At 42.4% G+C, this 19,850-nt stretch overlaps 1 protein-coding gene across 1 annotated transcript in view; it reads left to right on the forward strand.

Annotated features, from left to right (window-relative positions):
* Positions 1 to 19,318, forward strand: part of HDGFL3 (HDGF like 3) — a 74,264-nt gene extending 54,946 nt beyond the window's left edge. Inside the window, exons 4-7 of the mRNA XM_040493397.1 lie at positions 265 to 403; positions 729 to 887; positions 4,583 to 4,729; positions 18,116 to 19,318. Coding sequence (XP_040349331.1) covers positions 265 to 403; positions 729 to 887; positions 4,583 to 4,729; positions 18,116 to 18,121 — 451 coding nt within the window. The 3' untranslated portion in view covers positions 18,122 to 19,318. The remainder of the gene's footprint in view (positions 1 to 264; positions 404 to 728; positions 888 to 4,582; positions 4,730 to 18,115) is intronic.
* Positions 19,319 to 19,850: the final 532 nt, after the last annotated feature.

A 19,850-nucleotide genomic window follows, 5' to 3' on the forward strand; every position in this document is an offset into this window, starting at 1 on the left:
AAAAATAAATAAATGTAAAAAAAAATTTTTTTAAAGTAAGATCAAAGCACAGTCTAGAGTTGCTGGTTTATGTAGCCAGCTATCTATTTTTTCTGCTTTGAAGTGTATGTGTAAAACATTTTGTGCTACGTGCCTAACTCAGAGGGTTTATTATACTTTTAGCTTGTTTACTAAAATATGCTCTGACACCTTTGTTGATATTGATATTAAAAATATTGTACCTTTGAAGGTCAAATGTATCCTATTTCTAAAATATCTCTGCAGTGCATTTTTAGGTCCCAAAGACCTTTTTCCATATAAGGAATACAAAGACAAGTTTGGAAAGTCAAACAAACGGAAAGGATTTAATGAAGGATTGTGGGAAATAGAGAATAACCCAGGAGTGAAGTTCACTGGATACCAGGTAATGCTTTGCTTCGTTGTTAGATCTCATTTCTTTGGTTTTTAACTCTCTTTGGGGTCTTTGTTATATGTCCTCTTATACTAGTAGTTACTCTCCATCTATTTGAAATCAGAATTTAGCTCCGGTAGTATTTTCGATTAAATGCAATTCTGTTACTCAAGGGGGTTCAAGTCAAGTGGTCACTGGAAAATTGAGGTTGACAGTCCTTTATTTTGCAATCTTAAGAGTAAGCTGAACCCTTTTAGATTAAAATAGAATGTTTTTTTCACAGTGTCCGTGAAAATTTTTCAAAAATGTAATTAGCCAATACCTTGTTATTTCGTAGGCAATTCAGCAACAGAGCTCCTCGGAAACGGAGGGAGAAGGTGGAAATACTGCAGATGCGAGCAGTGAGGAGGAAGGGGATAGAGTGGAAGAGGATGGAAAAGGCAAAAGAAAGAATGAAAAAGCGGGCTCTAAACGGAAAAAGTCCTACACTTCGAAGGTGCCTGAGAACCGTTTCCATTGTTATTAATGTTATATGCACATTCATTAGATGATCTTTAATTCCTCCATTGTGCACATAGAAATATACTAGCTCTGTGGAGCCTCTGCCTCTAGGGACAGTAATACAGCCAAGGGGATAGGACAGGTGACCTTACACGTGAGGGCAGCTGGCTGTGGACCCTTCAAGGCCGACCTGGCACTGAAAATACTGCCGCTCAGTTGGAGAAGGTCTGTTCTTCAGCCAAGGGGACAGGAGCAGGTGTGCCTCCTACAGTCACCTCCAAATGAGCTCTGAAGACTTTAGGAATATAGGAGACTCAGTACGATTGAGGACAAGTCTAGGTAAATATAAAGATACACCCTTAATCTGTCTTTCTGCTCTAAGGAATGTACACATAATACATATAAATGAAGAGAGGACTCTGAAGGAAACAAGTGGTAGGAGAACGTTCTTTAGATAGAGGGCGAGGCCTTTCTGAAGAGAAGAGGCAGAGTTCTTACTGAGGCCCGAAGAAAGAGCTGGGGGTGGGGGGAGGGGGTGTGTGTGACAGAGCAGCCCAGATGTGACGCAGGAAGAGCCTGGCCTGGCCTGAATTAGAAGAAGACCAGCGTGGTTGGGGGTCATGACCCAGAGGGAGAGGCAGGCAAAGGCTCAGTCATGGAGACTTGTGCGCCACCTTAAGGAATTTGGATTTATTCCCAGTGTGACGGTAATAGGAGTGATGTGATCCTAGATTTACAAATTGAAAGTCTAGGTTTTTCACAGTAATCCAGACATACAGTTGAACAAACTATGACATTGTAAAAACTGTTCACCTTTAGAAACTGGAAGTAAGATAGATAGATCTTTGAAAACCAGAGATTGGCACAAGTTTCACTATAACTGGCCTGTGACACGATTGAATAAATTACTTCCATTTAGATTCTGGTATTTAGTAGCTGGACACCAGACTTGGGAAACTCCTTAAGAGCCAAGTCCCAAGACTTTATTCGATGATCAGCATTTTCTTTTACAATCTGTAAAGTCTACCCCACAGGCATACAGGTAAAAATGTATGAATACATATTACTTTGCACCTAATGAAAAACATGGTGTTTGCTTTGGATGGGGATACAGTTTGCAAATCACAAAAAAATAATTAGAATTTTCCTTGTCAGACCGTACCTTCCATTGCATTTTTAAGCTGAGTTTTTTTTTAGCATTTTGAATTTCACTTAAACACCCAATCGAATTGGTTTTTTTAAATTTATGATTGCCTGCTAGGCTGTGCAGTGTATTGTACCACCCTCCATTATCTAAGCTACCTGACGTAGTAGCAGCGTTTAATAGTGTGGATATGGGGCTTTTGAGTGTCATTATTTTATTGCTTGTTGTGGTGCCCAGAAGTAATGGGGCTCATACCTAGTGCGGGTAGGTGATTTAAAGCAGTGAAGGGTAAAGACATACTTTACTTACTGCGGTTTCTCTGTGTTCAATTAAGGGATCATCTTTTTTTGCTTTTCCTTCCAGATCACAACTTTCACAAGCACTTAAGAACCGTGACTTTCTTTTCACTTTTTACTGTTTTATTTATTGTCAAAAGAATTATGCACAAACACAAAGACTTTGGAAGAACATAAGTGGTTTTTCATTTTCAGTATTAACTGAGAACCTAGCACAGTGGTTCTCAAACTTCCACCTGCGTCAGAACCATGTGGAGGGCTTGTTAAAGCACACACTGCCCAGCCTCACCCCCTGAATTTCTGTTTCAGTAGGTCTTGGGTGTGGGGTCTGAGAATTAAAGTTTTAGGTAAGGCTGATGGCTCTGATCTGGGAACCACATTTAGAGAAGCGCTTACCTGACGTAACCTCCTTGTTGTCCTTGACTTCCCAAATGTTTCCTTTTTTCCGAATATGGTGATCTTTTCTTGCCCCTGTTTCTTAAAGTTGAATAATCTTCCTTTGCCACTGAAAAGCAGTGGTTCACAGTGAAAAGCAGATTTGAACATAATTGAAGATTTATGTGTATCTCTTTGACAGTAAGTATATGGATGATTCATATATGAGCCATCACAGATCCTGGAAAATTATAGGTCAAAATATTTTGCATGCACATTACTGCATAAAGTAGGGCAAATCAGAGAGCCTCACAGCAGAGTAAACTGATGATGGTGCTAAACTACCAGTAATCTTAAGTTAAAAAACCAAAGGTGGCAACAGTTGGACACAACCAATTCAGGAGCACAGTGATGAAACAGATGAAGGGTCCCTCCCCACAATTACAGGAATTGCCCTGATCTGAATTTGCAGCACAGTAAGAGCTTTTCAGGGTTACCAAATACAGCCTGGGGGCCAGGTTTGTTAGAATGCTGACTGTGGCTCGACAGCAAAACTTGAAGAAAGGCCTGATTCTGGTCTGTGTAATGCCAAATTATAAGGCGTATAAATTCACTCGTGGGGTTACTCATAAGTATCCTTTGTAAGCATTAGAAATTTTAGGGAGTTGTGAATGATTACCTCTAAGAACTGTAGGTCAGAGATTATTATTTGAGAATTATTATTTGAGTTACTCTATTTCGATAGTTATACTGTATTTACTAGGAAAACAAAAAATATTCTGCTTTTTATGTTGTCCTACTTGATCTTAGCTTTAACGGTAGACACTCCATGTTTGGATTATTAAATCTCTGCTTTTCCTTCGTGTGAAAAGTAAAGATGACCTCATTTTAAGCTGACATTTCGGGCTTAGTTGGTAGTTTCAGTTAAGTAAAACAGAAGCAATGTAATTATGTGCTCTATCACAGAGCTAGGAGATACTTTCTCTTTGGGAGTTGTATTTAAAATATTGATTGTCTAAGGAATCTCCAATTTGCTAATCCATTTCTGGAAGACCAAAGGTGACTTGGCCAAACCGGTTTTGCCTCAGCTCTTATTTGCCAGGTGCTTAAAGACTCTTAAAAGTCCTCAAAAAGGACATGTTAGTGAAATGCTACATTTTACTTTCTTAAAGATGCACAGTGGGGCCAGCTTTTGATCCTTTTAATGCTATTCTGCAAAGCAGCTTTGGCTATAAACTATAATTGTATTTTCGTTTTCCTTAAGCTCATCTTGATTTCAAATGCATGGTGATAAAAAAGCGGGGGTGGGGGGGCTAGTTCCCTTGGGTTCTTAAATAACTGTCTGCAGTTTAAAAGAGTAAAGTAGTTTATATTACGTGGATCCTGTCAACCAAACAGCTTCAGCAGATTTCTTAACATGAATAGTCCTATATCATGTGAGATAGTCCACCTCACTCTGTGGACCTGAGTTTCTACTGTAAAACAACGAGGAAGGACAGGACGGCCTTATGGTGCCTTCTCACTCTTAGCTCCTAAGGTGGTGTCCATCCAGCTACTGTTTATTCACGAATAGTGTCCTGGGTACACGAACCTTTATGTACTGCTTTTAACATGGCACCGCTGGAAAGGACTAACAGGTCATGTAGTTCACCTCTACTTCCTTCTCCAGCTTGTTACCCTGAGGCCCAGCGAGGCGAAACGATTCCCCCCGGGCCACCTCGCCCAGCCTCGGCACGCCGCCTGGTTGCACTCGTATATCCGGTGGCGGGGCCACAAAGACTGGCCGTGGGTCAGCCACTTCGGCAGCTCTTACTTGCCCTTGTGCGTCAGGATTTGTCCCTTTGACTCTAACTTCTAACTTGTCCAAACGTTTAGAAATCTTCTAAACAGTCCCGGAAGTCTCCAGGAGACGAAGATGACAAGGACTGCAAAGAAGAGGAGAACAAAAGCAGCTCCGAGGGTGGAGACGCCGGCAACGACACAAGAAACACAACTTCAGACTTGCAGAAAACCAGTGAAGGGGTAAGGACGGCGTGTAACCTCCCTGCCCTTCTAACCTAGAAGATGCTAGAGATCAGCAGTGCTTCACAGTCACTGGTAAACACTGTCCTAGTAGATGGAGAAAGATTCTCAGCCTGATACGTGGATGTGCACGCAGCTCCTGGATGAATGATTAGCTGCATAGAGTCTGAGAACAAAAGAGAGCCAGGTGGGAAGTGCACCTGCCTGTCAGTGTGGAACTCTGTGAACAGTTCATTCTTTTTTAAACTAACTTGAGCAGCTTGAGTCTTTTCTTTTCTTTTTAGTGTTTATTGACTTACTTTGGGGGAGAGAGAGAGAACAGTTGTGCACAAGCAGGGGAGGGGCAGAGAGAGAATCCCAAGCAGGTTCTGCCACTGTCAGCGCAGAGCCCGACCTGGGGCTTGATCTCATGACTGTGAGATCATGACCTGAGCCAAAATCAAGAGCCAGGCACTTAACCGACTGAGCCACCCAGGTGTCCCAACTGGGAGTCTTTTAAAAAGTAAGATGTGAAATACTGAAATTATGAAATGCCATCTCAGAATTTTACAGTTAGATTTATTTTATTATAAGATGAATGGCATGTCCAAAATAGGAGATTTCATGCCGCTGTTTCTTTCCTAAAAGCAGTTTGTTTGTACTTTAATATACCCACAGGGCTTTAAGTATTTAAGGATTCAAACAACACGTGAACATTGGTATTTAAAGTACCGAAGGGGAAGACTTGTCCACTTTGAATTTTTGTTAACTCTTTTTTAAAGTGTAGTTGCCATAGAATATTGTGTTCGTTCCAGGTGCACAACAGTGAGTCCACATGTGTAGGCATTACTGAGTGTTCGCTGTGATGGGCCTGGGTACTGTCTGTCATCAGACAAAGTTGCTACCATATTCCTGACTCTCTTCCCTGTGCTGTACTTTATATCCTCGTGACTTACTTGTGTTACAACTGGGAGTTTGTACATCTTAGTCCCCTTCTCCTGTGTCACCCGTTTCACCCACTCCTCAGCCCCTCCGCCTGGTGGTAGACAAAGTGTGCCTCCTGTATCTGGGACTCTGTTTTGTTATGTTTGTTCGTTTGTTTTGTTTTTTTAGATTCCACGTAAGTGACATCATATGGCATTTGTCTTTCTCTTTCTGGCGTATCTCACTTAGCGTAATATACTCTAGGTCCATCCATGATGTCACCGGTGGCAAGCTTTCATTCTTTTCTATGCCTGCATAATATTCGTGTGTGTGTGTGTGTGTGTGTGTGTGTGTGTGTGTGTGTCCACGTACACACCATATCTTTGTCCGTTCATCTGTCAGTGGACACTTGGGTTGTTTCCATATCTTGGCTATTGTCAGTAATGCTTCAGTTAACATAAGGTTGCATGTTTCTCTTTAAAGTGCTGCTTTCATTTTCTTCGGATAAATACCCAGAAGTGGAATTACTGGTAAACCTGACTTTTTGAAGAACCTCCATACTGTTTTTCAGAGCGGCTGCACCAGTTTACCTTCCCACCAACCGTGCACGAGGGTTCCCTTTTTTCCACATCTTGCAACACTGGTTACTTCTTACCTTTTTGATTCTGGCCGCTTCGGACAGGTGTGAGGTGGTTGCTCGTTGTGGTTCTGATTGGCATTTCCCTGACGATGAGTGGTGCTGAGCATCTCTTCACGGGACTGTTGGCCGTCTGCGTGTCTTCCGTCCTAATTTCCGTTAACCTGTTAGGTGGCGGGCAAGTCCGCCTTCGTAAAAGTGTTATTAGCAAAGGCACATTTTGCCCCTGGTCCTCTTCCGTTAGTCTTTTCTCTTTCAAGACTAATTGGACAGCGGCAAATCACTTTGAAACAATAATCCACAAAATACATTCTGATTGTTCTTCTGTTAGATTCTGGTTTCAGCCGAGTTCTCGACTATTCTTGTCAGTACTGTTTACCTCTCAAGTCCTCCTTCATCCAGTTTTCCAAAATTACTCCCCGGTTACGATTCTAACGGCTCCCTTATCCCTCTTAGCCACTCAGCTTTACTCCTGCCTCTGAGGATCTTTCTTCTTTTCACCTCTTCAGTAGCGAGTCCTCTGTCATCACCTTTGCCAGCAGCCCTCCTGGGAACCATCCCTAACAGTCACCGAGGGCCTGAGTACCTGACTCTTGATTTTCTTTTTATCCCACTTGCCGTCCCCACCCCAGGTGGCTTCAGTATGCATACAGCAAACCCCCCACAACTTGTCTCTCCCGTGACCAAACTCACTTCTGGCTGCCCTTCCTGTGACAGAGGTAAAGATGGCTTACCCCTGTACCACTCAGACTGCGATCTATGGACAGATCGCATCAACAGCACCCGGCAGCTTGTTAGAAATGCAGAAGCCCAGGCCCACGCCCAGGCCTTCTGAGTCAGAATCTGTTTTAACCAATTCCCCAGGTCATTTATATGCACATTAAAGTCTGAGAGGCATTAATCTGCACCTTTCTGTTACCAGGCTCCAGAGTGTCGTCTCCTCGTCCTTCCTCCAAGGCCAACCCAGTCATCCTGTACCTTTCTCTTCTTTCTCCTGCCTAGAAACAGTATCAGGCCTCCCTTAACCTCAAACATACCTCCCTTTCCCCACATACCCTGTTCTTTTCACTTTTCTCTTCATCTCTGAACTTCCTAAAGGAGTTCTCCTTCCTCCCAGCATCCACTTCCTCACCTGCACACACCCGCCTTACTCCATTACACTCAAGGTGCTTCTTCACCGTTTCAGTGCGACTGCCCTTGTAGAGGTCCATGCCGATCCTCTCCCTGCCAGGTCCAGGGTCTTTTTTAGTCTTTATCTTACCTCTGCAGCATTTAGTGCCGTTACCCCTTTCTCCTCCGGACTTTGCTTCCAGGCCACCTACTGCTTCCACAACAGCTCTTCTCAGTCCCTCTGCAGAGCTCCTTCCTTGGCACGCTACTCTTCTGAAAGCTTCCCCGCGTCCATCTTCTCCACTCTCGTGGTTTCAGCTGTTTTCGATATATTACTGATGACGTCCCACTGTACCTCCTGCATTGTAGATCCGTTTTTCTAACCATTTATGAAACCCATTTCTACTCGAACATCTTGAAAGCACTTCTGGAAACACTTGCCATTAGCAGTAGCGACAGCAGCAGAGTCAGAGTCGTAATGGCTCACAGTTTACTCTGTGCCACAGATTGTGCTAAATGCTATCTATGCATTGTCTCATTTAATCCCCACACAAATCCCAGGATGTAGGTGGAGGTCTTATCCGTTGTGTACCTGGGGAAACTGAGGCTGGAAAGATTGGCCCAGGGTCACATAGCTGGTAAGAGCCTGAATGTAGAACAAGAGCCTGAGATCCATTCATTTTTTCATTCGTTCGTTTAAATTGAAGTGCAGTTGACACACAATATTACACTCGTTTCAGGTGCACAACGTAGTGATTTGACAAGGCTGCCTTATGCTGTGCTCACCACACAGTGCTGTCACAGTGTCATTGACTGTTCCCTGTCCTGTACCGTGTCCCATGACTCACTCCATAACTGGAGGCCTGTATCTCCCACTCCCCTTCACTCATTTTGCCCCTCCCCTGACCCTCCTCCCTGGCAACCTTCAGTTTGTTCTCTGTACTTATGGGTCTGGTTCTGTTTTTTAGATTCCACATGTAAGTGAAATCACGATATTTGTCTTTCTTTGACTTATTGCACTTAGTACAATACATCCTAGTTCCATCCACATTGTCGCAAATGGCAAAATCTCTTTTTATGGCTGCGTAATACCCCATTGTATATATACACCACCTGTGTCCATCCATCTGTCGGTAGACACTTGGTTTGCTTCCATAACTTGGCTGTTATAAATAATGCTGCAATATAGACAAGAGTGCATATGTCTTTTTGAATTAGTGGTTTCATTTTCTTTGCTAGTGGAATTATTGCATCATACAGTTTTTCTACTTTTAATTTTTTGAGGAACCTCCATACTGTTTTCCACAGTGGCTGCACCGATTTACATTCCCACCAACAGTGCGCAAAGGTTCCTTTTTCTCCACAACCACACCAACACTTCCTGTTCTTGTTCTTTTGATATTAGTCATTGTAACTAGTGTCATGTGATCTCATTTTGGTTTGCTTGCATTTCTCTGATGACTAGTGATGTTGAACCTTTTTTCATGTGTCTGTTATCCATCTGGCTGGATGTCTTCTTTGGAAAAATGTCTATTCAGGTCCTCTGTCCATTTTTTAATAGGAGCTATTTTTTTGGTTTCGAGTTGTATGAGATAGAAAGATAGATAGATAGATAATTATATATGAGCTATATAGATATCTATGATATTAACCCCTTATCAGATGTATCGTTTGCAGATATCTTCTCCCATTCCGTAGGTTGCCTTTTCATTTTGTTGAACAAAAGCTTTTTATTTTGGTCTAGTCTCAATAGTTTATTTTTCCTTTTGTTTCCTTTGCCTGAGGAGACACATCTAGAAAAATGTTGCTACACCTGATGTCCAAGAGGTGACTGCCTGTGTTTTCCTTTAGGAGTTTCATGGCTTCCTGTCTCACATTTAGGTCTTTAATCGCCTTTGGGTTTATTTTTGTGTATGCTCTAAGAAAGTGGTCCAGTTTCATTCTTTTGAAGGTAGATGTTCAGTTTTCCCAGCAACCTTTATTGAGACTGTCTTTTCCCTATTGTATATTCTTGCCTCCTTTGTCAAAGATTAATTGACCACATAACTATGGGTTTATTTCTGGGCTATCTGTTCTGTTCCATTGATATACGTATCTGGTTTTGTGCTGGTACCATACACTTTGATTAACGTAGCTTTGTAGTATATCTTGGAAGTCTGGGATTGTGGTGCCTCCAGCTTTGTTCTTTCTTAAGATTGCTTTGGCTGTTTGGGGTCTTTTGTGGTTCCATACAAATTTTAGTATTTATTTGTTCTAGTTCTCTAAAAAAATGCTTTGGTATTTGAGTAGGGATTGCATTGAATCTGTGGATTGCTCTGGGTAGTGTGGACATTTAAAAAAAATTTTTTTTTAATGTTTATTTTGGGGAGACAGAGAGACAGCACAAGCAGGGGAGGGGCAGAGCGAGAGGGAGACACAGAATCCGAAGCAGGCTTCCAGGCGCCGAGCTGTCAGCACAGAGCCCGACGCGGAGCTAGAACCCACAAAGCGCAGGATCATGACCTGGGCTGAGGTTGGATGCCCAACCGACTGAGCTACCCAGGCACCCCTGCCTGGGTAGTGTGGACATTTTGACAGTATTTGTTCTTCTAGTCAGTGAGCATGGGATATCTTCCCATTTGTTTGTGTCTTCTTCAGTTTTTTTCATCGGTGTTTTATTATCTTCAGAGTCTAGGTCTATCACCTCTGTGGTTAAGTTTATTTCTAGGTCTTATTCTTTCTGGTGCAACTATAAATGGAATTATTTCCTTAATCTCTCTTTCTGCTATTTTGTTATTACTATGTAGAAACAACAAATTTCTCTGTTCAACTTGTATCTTACAACTTTACTGAATTCATTTATTCTAATAGTTTCTTGGTGGAGTCTTTAGGGTTTTCTATCTGTTATATCATGTCATCTGCATATAATGACAGATTTACTTCAATTTGGATGTGTTTGGGTTTTTTTTTTCTTGCTATGGCTAGGACGTCACTAGTATGTTAAATAAAAATGGCAAGAATGGACATCCTTGACTTATTCCTGATCTTAGGAGGAAAGCTCTCAGTTTTGCACCAGTGAGTATGATGTTAGCTGTGGGTTTTTCATAGATGGCCTTTATTTTGTTGAGTTATCTTCCCTTCATACCCACTCTGTTAAACGTCAGATCCTTTTATTTTTAACCCATTTTTAATAATATTTTTGTTTTATACAAAAGAATATATAGGTAATATATGTAAAGTAATAAACATAGTATTCCAATGAATACCAGTGACCCTCCCACTCAACCCCAAAACTAAAACAGAATCATAACTTATATCTAATTACATATTCTTCCCTTGCCCCATCTTCCATCTTCTTCATACCCAGAGATAACCACTCGTGTTGTATTTATTATTTCCTTTCATTTTCAGAATTTTAACTCCTATCTAACATATAGGTATATATTTAAATAATATATTCCTTAGTTTCTCTCATTTTTGAAATTTTTTTTCCCTTTGAGACAGATGCTTTTATTATCACTATTTTACATATGTGGAAATCAGGTACAGAGAAGTTAAGCAGTTTCCCCATCATGCCGCTGATGGATGGCAGTGCTGGCATTCAGAGCCAAATAGACTGAGTCAAGAGTCCATGCTCTTAATCCCTGCGCCATACTGCCAATCATTTGAGATTCTTAAGAAAAATGGTAACATTTACCTACTACCATGCTTCCAAGAGTCCTTCACGTGGTCATGTATAGAAAGGTTTATTCATCTTTCACGGCAGCATAATACTCAGTTTTGTGACTTTCATGTGTTGCTGGGCTCAGCCTCCTGCTTGCCTCCTGGCGCACTTAGGCAAGAGGTCCCTGAGGGTATATAAACCCAAACTGGACATGGCAGCTCGTGAGTTCCGGTCTTTAACTCTACAAGATAATGCCAAGTTACGTTCTTAAGTGTTTGGACCGGTTTACGCACCCACCTTCAATGCACAAGTTCCTGTGATGAACGTGTCACTGTCAAACTTGAAAGTTTTGCTCGTACAGTGAGTATAAATGATAGTCTCCACGCAGTTCTTTGACTAGTAGTGAGGTTGAGTTTCTTTTCAGATTTACCTACCACCCATGTTTCTTCTGCCATGCGGTGCTGGATTTTGCATTTTTGCCCAATTTCCTGTGGGATTTTTTGCGTTACTGATTGGTAGGACTCGCTCCTTCACATATTCTGGACTCTAACTAATGGGGTTGGTCATGTGCATTGTAGGTGCCTTCTCCACATCTGTGGCTTGTCTGATTTCTTATATACCTTTAGGTGAACAGACTTTCTCTGTTGTAGTCAAATGTCTCAAACTTCTCTTTTTGTGGTTAGCATTTTTCTCTTGTTTACGAAGCCTGTCCCTTTCCCAAGATCAGAAAGGTATGCTCCTGTATTTCCTTTTTTAAATCATAAAGTTTTATTTTTCACATGCTGCTGTTTAGTCCATCTGGAATTGATTTGGGCACAGTACGAGGTAGGGTCCTGTTGCCTTTTTCCCACAGCGTCACCATTTGAACCATACCATGTATGAAGCTGTCCCTCCTTTCCTCTCTGGTCTCAGTGTCCTCTGTCACATAGGCATGGCTCTCTGTCTGGGTTCTCTGTTCAGTTCCTTTGGTCAGTACCATGCTTTTCATAGTGATAGCAGCTTTATAATGAGTGCTGATGTCTCGTGGGGCCAGCAGACTGATCTTAAACTTCTTTTCAAATATGTAATAGTCACAGTCCAAGATAGAAAAGCAAAAAGGGTTTTTTTTTCTCGATGGGAGAATTTACAGCACACGTTCTGGTAAGAATGAGTCAAATGAGGAATGATCGCACAATGATCACGTAGGAAAGAGCTGCGCAAGCAGTGCTCCTCGGAAGACAAGGCACAGGACCTAGTGCACGTGCGGGGGGGGCTGCCCTGCTTCCCCCACTGCAGGGGGGAGGCAGGTAAGCGGGCACTAGGGGTGAGAGCTCAGAAGAGTCCTCACCTGACCGCGTCCGTTTTCTTAGGAAGCAAGGTCAGCATCTGAGAGAGGTAACGGGAAGAAGTGTTGGAATTTCGAGAGGCAGGAAATGGGACCGAGTAGGCACTTGGAAGAGGTGGAGTCCAGCTACAAAGAGAGCTGGAGACACCAGTGGTTGCCGCTAACAGGCAGCTGGTGCTGGTGTTTGCACGGACAGTTCATCCTGTGAGCACCGTTCACAACACAGTCCCCTTGACTCCTGCCTGTAAGAGGCCAAAGAAGCCCCAAGTTCTTCTGACAACCTAAAATGCTTCCATAATTTTGCCCCCCAGAACGGTGACTTCAAACCATATTTGCAGATACAGTGTCCCCCCTTATCCGCAGGAGACATATTCCAAGACCCCCCATGGATGCCTGAAACTGTGGATGACACGAACCCGGCGTATGCTGTTTTTTCCTACACGCGCGCACCTAAGATACAGCTTAACGTATCAGTTAGGCATAGTGAGAGGTTAATAACGGTAACTCAGAATAAAATAGAACAGTTGTAACAATATACTGCAATAAAAGTTAAGTGAACGTGATCCCCCTCAAAATATCTTCCTGGGCGGCACTCACCCTCCCTGCTCGATGAAGGATGAGATAAAGTGAAGGCTACTGCTTCCTGACCACACTTGACCAAAGAAGGCAAAACCACCCATCAGGGGCGGGGGGGGGGTGGGGGTGGGGGGGGACTGCTGCACTCCCAGTGGTTGAGAACCGCCTGCCTGAGAAATAGCCATGGGGGTGAGTGAGGTAGGGCGGAGAATGAGCTCTCTGGAGGGGAGAGCCGAGGAACTGAGGGGTCAGAGTTTTGGAAAGACCGTCTACATGGAGAGACATCCCCAGTGATTATAATATCGAATGATGGTGAGGCAGAGCTGAAATCTGTAGGGAGTGACCCCAGGGGTCCGGAAGTGACTGCAGGCAGGAGAGGGGGTGGTTCACAGCATGGACGTTCAAGGTGAGGAGGGTTGGGTGAACACCGCCTCCACCGCCGGGCCAGCAGTCCAAGAGCTGTGGCTGAGAAAAGAGGTCACAGAAGCAGCAGCACGATCCCCAGGGAGAACCTTTCTTGTGAACAAGTTGGGGGGCAGAATACCTGAGAAACGCTTGTGGGGAATATGGAGATTTGCTGGTGGCTGTGATGTCCAAGGGGCCTAGTGGAAGAGACTGCAGAACCTGGGTAGAAGCAGGAGAGTGTAAGGGACGAAGTCACAGGGGCGCCTGGGTGTCTCAGTCGGTGAAGCGTCCGACTTCGGCTCAGGTCACGATCTCACGGTTCATGGGTTCGAGCCCCGCGTGTGTCCTTCAGATCCTGTGTCCCGCTTTCTCTGCCCCTCCCTCACTCATGCTCTTGCTCTCTCTGTCTCTCAAAAGTAAATAAAAACATTAAAAAGAGGGAGAGAGAGATGAGGTCATAGACTAACATGTACTAACCTGACCGGATGAGAGTCTAGGAAGTGACATGCTCAGGAGCCCATCTGTGGTCACGGAGATAAGCCTAAGGACAGAAGGATAAAAGGCTTGATAGTCTCGAGGCGTGGGGGTGTTGAGGTCACACATATTGGTAAGGGTTCTTACTAGGAACCCGCAGAGTTCTGGGGCCCCCCCTTCAGGCTCCGTCCTCACTGCTGCCAGGAGAAGCACAAAGAAAAGGGCTCACGTGGAGCGTCCCTTGTCGATTCGTGGGGCACGACGTAGAGGTTACTAATCTTCATGACCCGGGTACCGTGCACTGATTGGCTCGGGGCTGCTGTATTGTTTATCCCCACGTAACAAATTACCTCAAAACTTAGGGCTTCAAGTAGCATTTGTTGTCTGGCATTTTCCCCTGGATGAGGACTCCAGGCAGGCACAATTTGTTGAGTCCCTCGTCTCAGGGTCTCTCCAAGGCTGCGATTAAGGTATTAGCAGCCGCTCAAATCCTTTTGAGGCTCAGTTGGGGGTTGGTCCCCTTCCAAGTTCACTCAAGTAGTTGTTGGCAGGACTTAGGTCCTCACTAACTTTGGCCAGAGGCCCTCTAGGTTCCCTGACACATTTGCCTCTCTATAGGGCAGCTCCTACATGACAGGTAGCTTCATCAGCAAGAGAGAGAGAGAGAGAGAGAGTTTGCAAGACAGAAGCAGGGGAGGGGGTCACACAAGGGTATGAGGACCAGGAAGCAGGACTCATTGCAGTGCCAGAAAGTTGCCCATCCCCAAACTAACCACAGATAACAAAGAGATTGAAACTGGCTTGGACCAGTCAGGTTCTACCCCCCCTTTCCCCCCCCGCTGGAGCTAGAGTCAGGTCCTCGAATCACAAGGCCACACAGAGTAGCAGGGAAGGGCAGAGGATAGAGTAAATATTGGCAGGACACCTGCCACGGTCACCATAACCACCATGTCCATGCTTTTCTTCTTCGGGCTCTGGACCCGCTTTCTTTAGCAGAGGGCCAGCTACTCTTGCCCTCGAGATCGAATCCAGACTCCTTACTGCAGCACGCAGTGGCCTTCGCACTCTGGCCCCAGTTTATCTTTCCGGCTTCATCTCTCACCATTTACTCTCATTTCTTCAAAGCCAGGGGTTCGCCAGACTTTTTGGTCTCAGGACCCCCTTAATACTCTTGGAAGCAATTGAGGGCCCCAAGAGTTTTTGTTACAACCATGGATATTTATTGAATCAGGAATAAAAACAAATTTTAAAATGTGAATTTAAAAAATTTATTCATTATAAAAAATACTCATTATTTAACATAAATAACACATTTTTATGAAAAAGAACATGTTTCAGAAAGTGTTTTGTTTTGAGAAAAATGACATCATTTTACATTTTCTTTTTTAGTTTTTATTTAATTTTTAGTACTCTCTATACCCATGGGGCTCAAACTCATGGCCCTGAGATCAAGAGTTGCACACTCTACCGAGTGTGCCCCCCACGTTGTTTTACATTTTTAAAAATTTCTTTGTTTGGCTTAATAGAAAGGGCTCTTACATCTGTCTCTGTACTCAGTCTCTTGCAATATGTTGTTTTAGTTGAGGTATATGAAGGAGCTGTGGCCTCACACAGACATGTAGTTGAAAGTGGAGATACGAGTGAGTATCTTAATAGTTTCTCCAGACCATTGCGAATATTCTTTGGTATTAGACCAGCTCTGTAAGTGGTAGTTTCTTAAAGGTTAGTTGCAGTGTGGAATCTGAACTTTTCTGTATTCTATTAGTTTAAAATCCATTGGACAGTCTGGCACTTTGAATGACTTTTACCCATTTGGAAAATGCTGGTTTCCTGCATTATTTGGGTCTTCCAAATATTTCATCATGAAGTATTTTTAATCACATTTTTTAATATTTATTAATTTTGAGAGAGAGAGTGAGCGTGTGCACGGACTGGGGAGGGGCAGAGAGGGAGGGAGAGAGAGAGATTCCCAAGCGGTCTCCACACTGTCATCTCAGAGCCCTACTCAGGGCTCGAACTCACAGCCCATGAGATCATGACCTGAGCCGAAATCAAGAGTCAGATGCTCAACTGACTAAGCTACCCAGGCGCCCACAATCACGTTTTTAAGTATCAAGTATATCTTGTCAGAAAAACCTTCACTGGGAAATTTTGATCATGGAGGATGTAAGTTTTCCAGAATTCTAAGTTTCACTTGAAAGTTTGAATGTTATTGTTGGCAACAAATACTGCCACTTGTCTTCCTTGACGTAATAGGCTCATTTCATTTATTTCTGACAGAGTGTCTGAATAACCATAGTTTATCTGCCATCATTTTTTCAAGTGAAAATGGTGCTCCAGGGAAAGATCCTATGACTTATTCTGTCTCCTAACTTCTGCTGTGTCTGGGCTGTCCTTCAGCGTTGCCTCCACCCTGCAGCCTCTTAATGTGCCTCGAATTCAGATGCCTCAAGAGAGAATCTGATTGGAGTAGTCAGCCATTGTCTGCTGAGGGTGGCTTGGCACAGAGCACGGCAGCCAGCACATAAGGAACCACTTCCGGCTGCTTCCCCAGAGGAGACTTCCTGTCTAGTCAACACCCCGAGCTCCATGCCCAGAACGTATACCATTATGATTAGCAAGATTTTTTTTTTTTTTTTTGAGAGAGAGAGCGAGAGAGTGAGCGTGCACAAGTGGGGAGGGGTGGGTAATGGGGAGAGGGAGAGAGAGAATCTTAAGCAGGCTCCATGCCCAGCACAGAGCCAGACATGGGGCTTGATCCTAGGACCCTGAGATCATGAACTGAGCTGGAATCAAGAATTGGACACTTAAGCCCACTGAGCCACCACCCAGGCGCTCTAGCAAGATACTTTTTTGATGCACAGATGCAAATAGAGTGATTATGGTATGAGAAATTTTTAAACATGGATTCATAATTTGCTTTTAAGCACTTATTTGACAGCTCCTTGTTTAAAGACCAAAAAATTCCCCAGGTCCTTAAAGTTGTGGTTATATTCCGGTACCACTGCTACTTTGTTTCGGGCATGAATTCTATTCTGATGCTGCTGTGGGACCATCTGTTCCAAAAATGTTTTTCAATGTGGATTGAGTAGTTGTTACTATGAATTTTCTACCAATGTAAACATAGATTTTATTGCTTTTCACATTGACATTAATAAAAAAGACACTGTTAAATAAATGTCTTCGGTTAACAATTTTTCATTGCTTAAAATGGGTGTCTTCCTCCTTCACAAAGGAGGAAAATCCTCCAAAGGCTATAAGTATAATGTATCTAGTATTTTTGTCAATAAATAATTAGGAGTCACCAGTCCCTGTATTTTGCAAGTTCACAGATTTTAAGTAGACTTTTACTATTTTCTTAAAGTTGGCTGTCTCCTTCTGGTAGGAGCAGAGCAGGCCAAGGGAACTAATGTCTGGGATCTTGAGGGTTAGTACCTTTTCCTCTTTACTGATACGCGGTATAACGAACACATAGATTTCGGCTGTATACTTGAGAACATACCCATGAGTGAGCGCACTCCTTGCTCACAAGCAAGTTTGTTCACTCAGTGAAGGAAAAAGAATGGAAGCAAGGTGTTTTAGGAAAAATAGTGGGGCCTGAGTTCCCTCTTTCGTTCATCCCTTGAGAGCATTACGAGGGGGTTAATGTATTTGGGTTAATGATGAAGAAAACAAAAATAGCCTCCCTATGAGGAAATGTAACCTGACACAATTTAAACTAGGACCCAGATTGAAACATCATTCTTTTAGGAAGTGGAAATATTTTGTCACACAGATGTGCCATCTAAATTTTAAAAGAAATCTCGACTTCCTTTCTCTTCATACGTCTTGATTTTGTTAACACTCGTTATTTCTTCCAGCCGCGTGTCCCAAGTAATTAAGTTATAATACATGATAATTTGCATACATTCCAAATGCTTATTACCTTTCTAACACTACAGTCCTCACAAAGATGGGTTATCTCAATTTCTTCATGGACTTTACCCCAGCAATACACATTGTCCTGAGTTGTATAGAGTGCACACCACTCTGGGCCCTGCCAAACAGTAGACAACGTGTGTTGTTCCCTTTTTTTTTTTTTTTTTTTTTTAGCGGGGCACTAAACATGCCCCAGTGCTTCCTCCAGGTTATCGAACTGACAGGTAGTAGGAAGCAAAGCCTCACGGGCTATTCTTGCTAAGTATTATTTCCACTGCAGTACAGATTAAAATCTCAGAAAATCCCAGCTATATACTTTATAGGTATGGATCGCTTTTATTGTTCATATCCTAAGTCATCTAAAGGCTTGTTTTCTTTCTTTTTTTTTTTTTACAGACCTAACTACCATAACGAATGCTGCATATTAAGAGAAACCACAAGAAGGTTATACATTTGGTTGTCTAATAATCTTGGATTTGATATGAACCAACACATACTCCTTGTTGTCATTGACAGAACCCCAGTTTGTATGTACATTATTCACACTCCTCTCTGTTGTGTTTGGGGGAAAAAAAGACATTTTAGCCTTTTTTAAGGTTATTTAATTTCATGTTATTTGGTTGCATGAAGTTGCCCTTAACCACTAAGGATTATCAAGATTTTTGCACAAACTTCTACATGTCTAGGATCCTTTTATCAAGGTGGCTGTGTTCACCATTCTCCTGCCTTGACTCCACTATCACCAGAGGCTCAGTTAAAGATAAATTAGCATTTTCTTAAAACGACCACTCCACATAATGCTTAAGGGATTTCTTCTCTGTGACAGAACCCAGGAACCGGTTCCTAAACACATAACGTTGGCATATTGAAGATAAAATTGAAATTGTCCTTCAGTTTTGAGGCCATGTGTAAAGTTTAACCATATTGTAAAATATCTATTCCGTATTAGAAATAGCTAGTCAACAGCTTATACTTCTCAAAACTCATACTGTTATGTACACAAACTCAGTTTTTATATGTGAAGTTAGTGAGTCCTTTTGTGTTATTCCAAAATAAAGGCAAGGATTTATTTTTTCCCAATGCCAATACAATTTGAGCTAATCACTCAAGGGTGGATACTTTACATTTTAAAGCTGGAATCAGCAGTAGCCCTATGGGAAACCAGACAAAGCATTGACTTTTAAATGAACCATTGTTTTCTTTTGGAGCTAGAGTTAGAATAGTTGATACTCATCCACAAACCATTATTACGTGTACATTATTGTTGCTATTGTGATAATAGAGAATTTTATTTATTTTTCTGCCAGCTTATATTGTGAGGGCTCATTTGGTCAGTTTGGGTTTCACCAATCCTGTTATGCTTGTCCTTGGACCATCTTTCGCGTATTCGAGGTTTGTAGTTGAAAAGTTTACTGTAAAAAAAAAAAATCAAAAACAAAAAAATGTATTGTTTTTACAGAATAAATTTATTGGAATGTGTACTGGGAGTAAGATTTGAGGTTGTAAACAACTACGTTAGTGTAATTTGGCTTTATATATGTAATGTGAGGTATTAATGTAATTCGTATATTAAAGCAAAAATTGTTAACAGCAAGTTGACAAGAGAATCAAGTGCAGGTGAGGGTTTTCTTTTTTTTTTTTTCCTTTTTTTTTTTTCTTTTTTTTGAACATCGGGGTTTTAGGTTTTTTGTAAACATGGGGGAGGGAGAGGAATGGCTACATGATGGCTTGCACGTCTCAGATACTATTTACCAGCTCAGTGGACCCTAAATGCGCACACTTGACATTATCCATGCGTTGACTTGGACTCTGTTTTCTTTTTGTTTTCTTATTTTGGTGAAGAGCTAAATAAATAACATGAAGAGAAAATGTGAGAAGTTCTAAGAGCCCAGGGCCATTGATGATGGTGGTGGTGATGGGATTACGATTATGGCGCCAAGGGTATGAAAGCACCAGTCTACCTACCCCTCTAAGGCTCTGAGAAGGCGGCTAGTATTTCTGGTTTGTTTCTCTCATGTAGCAAATTGTAATTTTTCTCTATACTCATCATTCCAGATATGAAAAGTTCATTAAAAGATACTAGGGATGCCAATCCAGTTCTTTTTCCTTGAAGAGTACTTTTTAACTTTGA

Source organism: Herpailurus yagouaroundi, unplaced genomic scaffold, assembly GCF_014898765.1.
Source record: "Herpailurus yagouaroundi ecotype Mexico unplaced genomic scaffold, PumYag 185, whole genome shotgun sequence".
Classification (NCBI taxonomy): domain Eukaryota; kingdom Metazoa; phylum Chordata; class Mammalia; order Carnivora; family Felidae; genus Herpailurus; species Herpailurus yagouaroundi.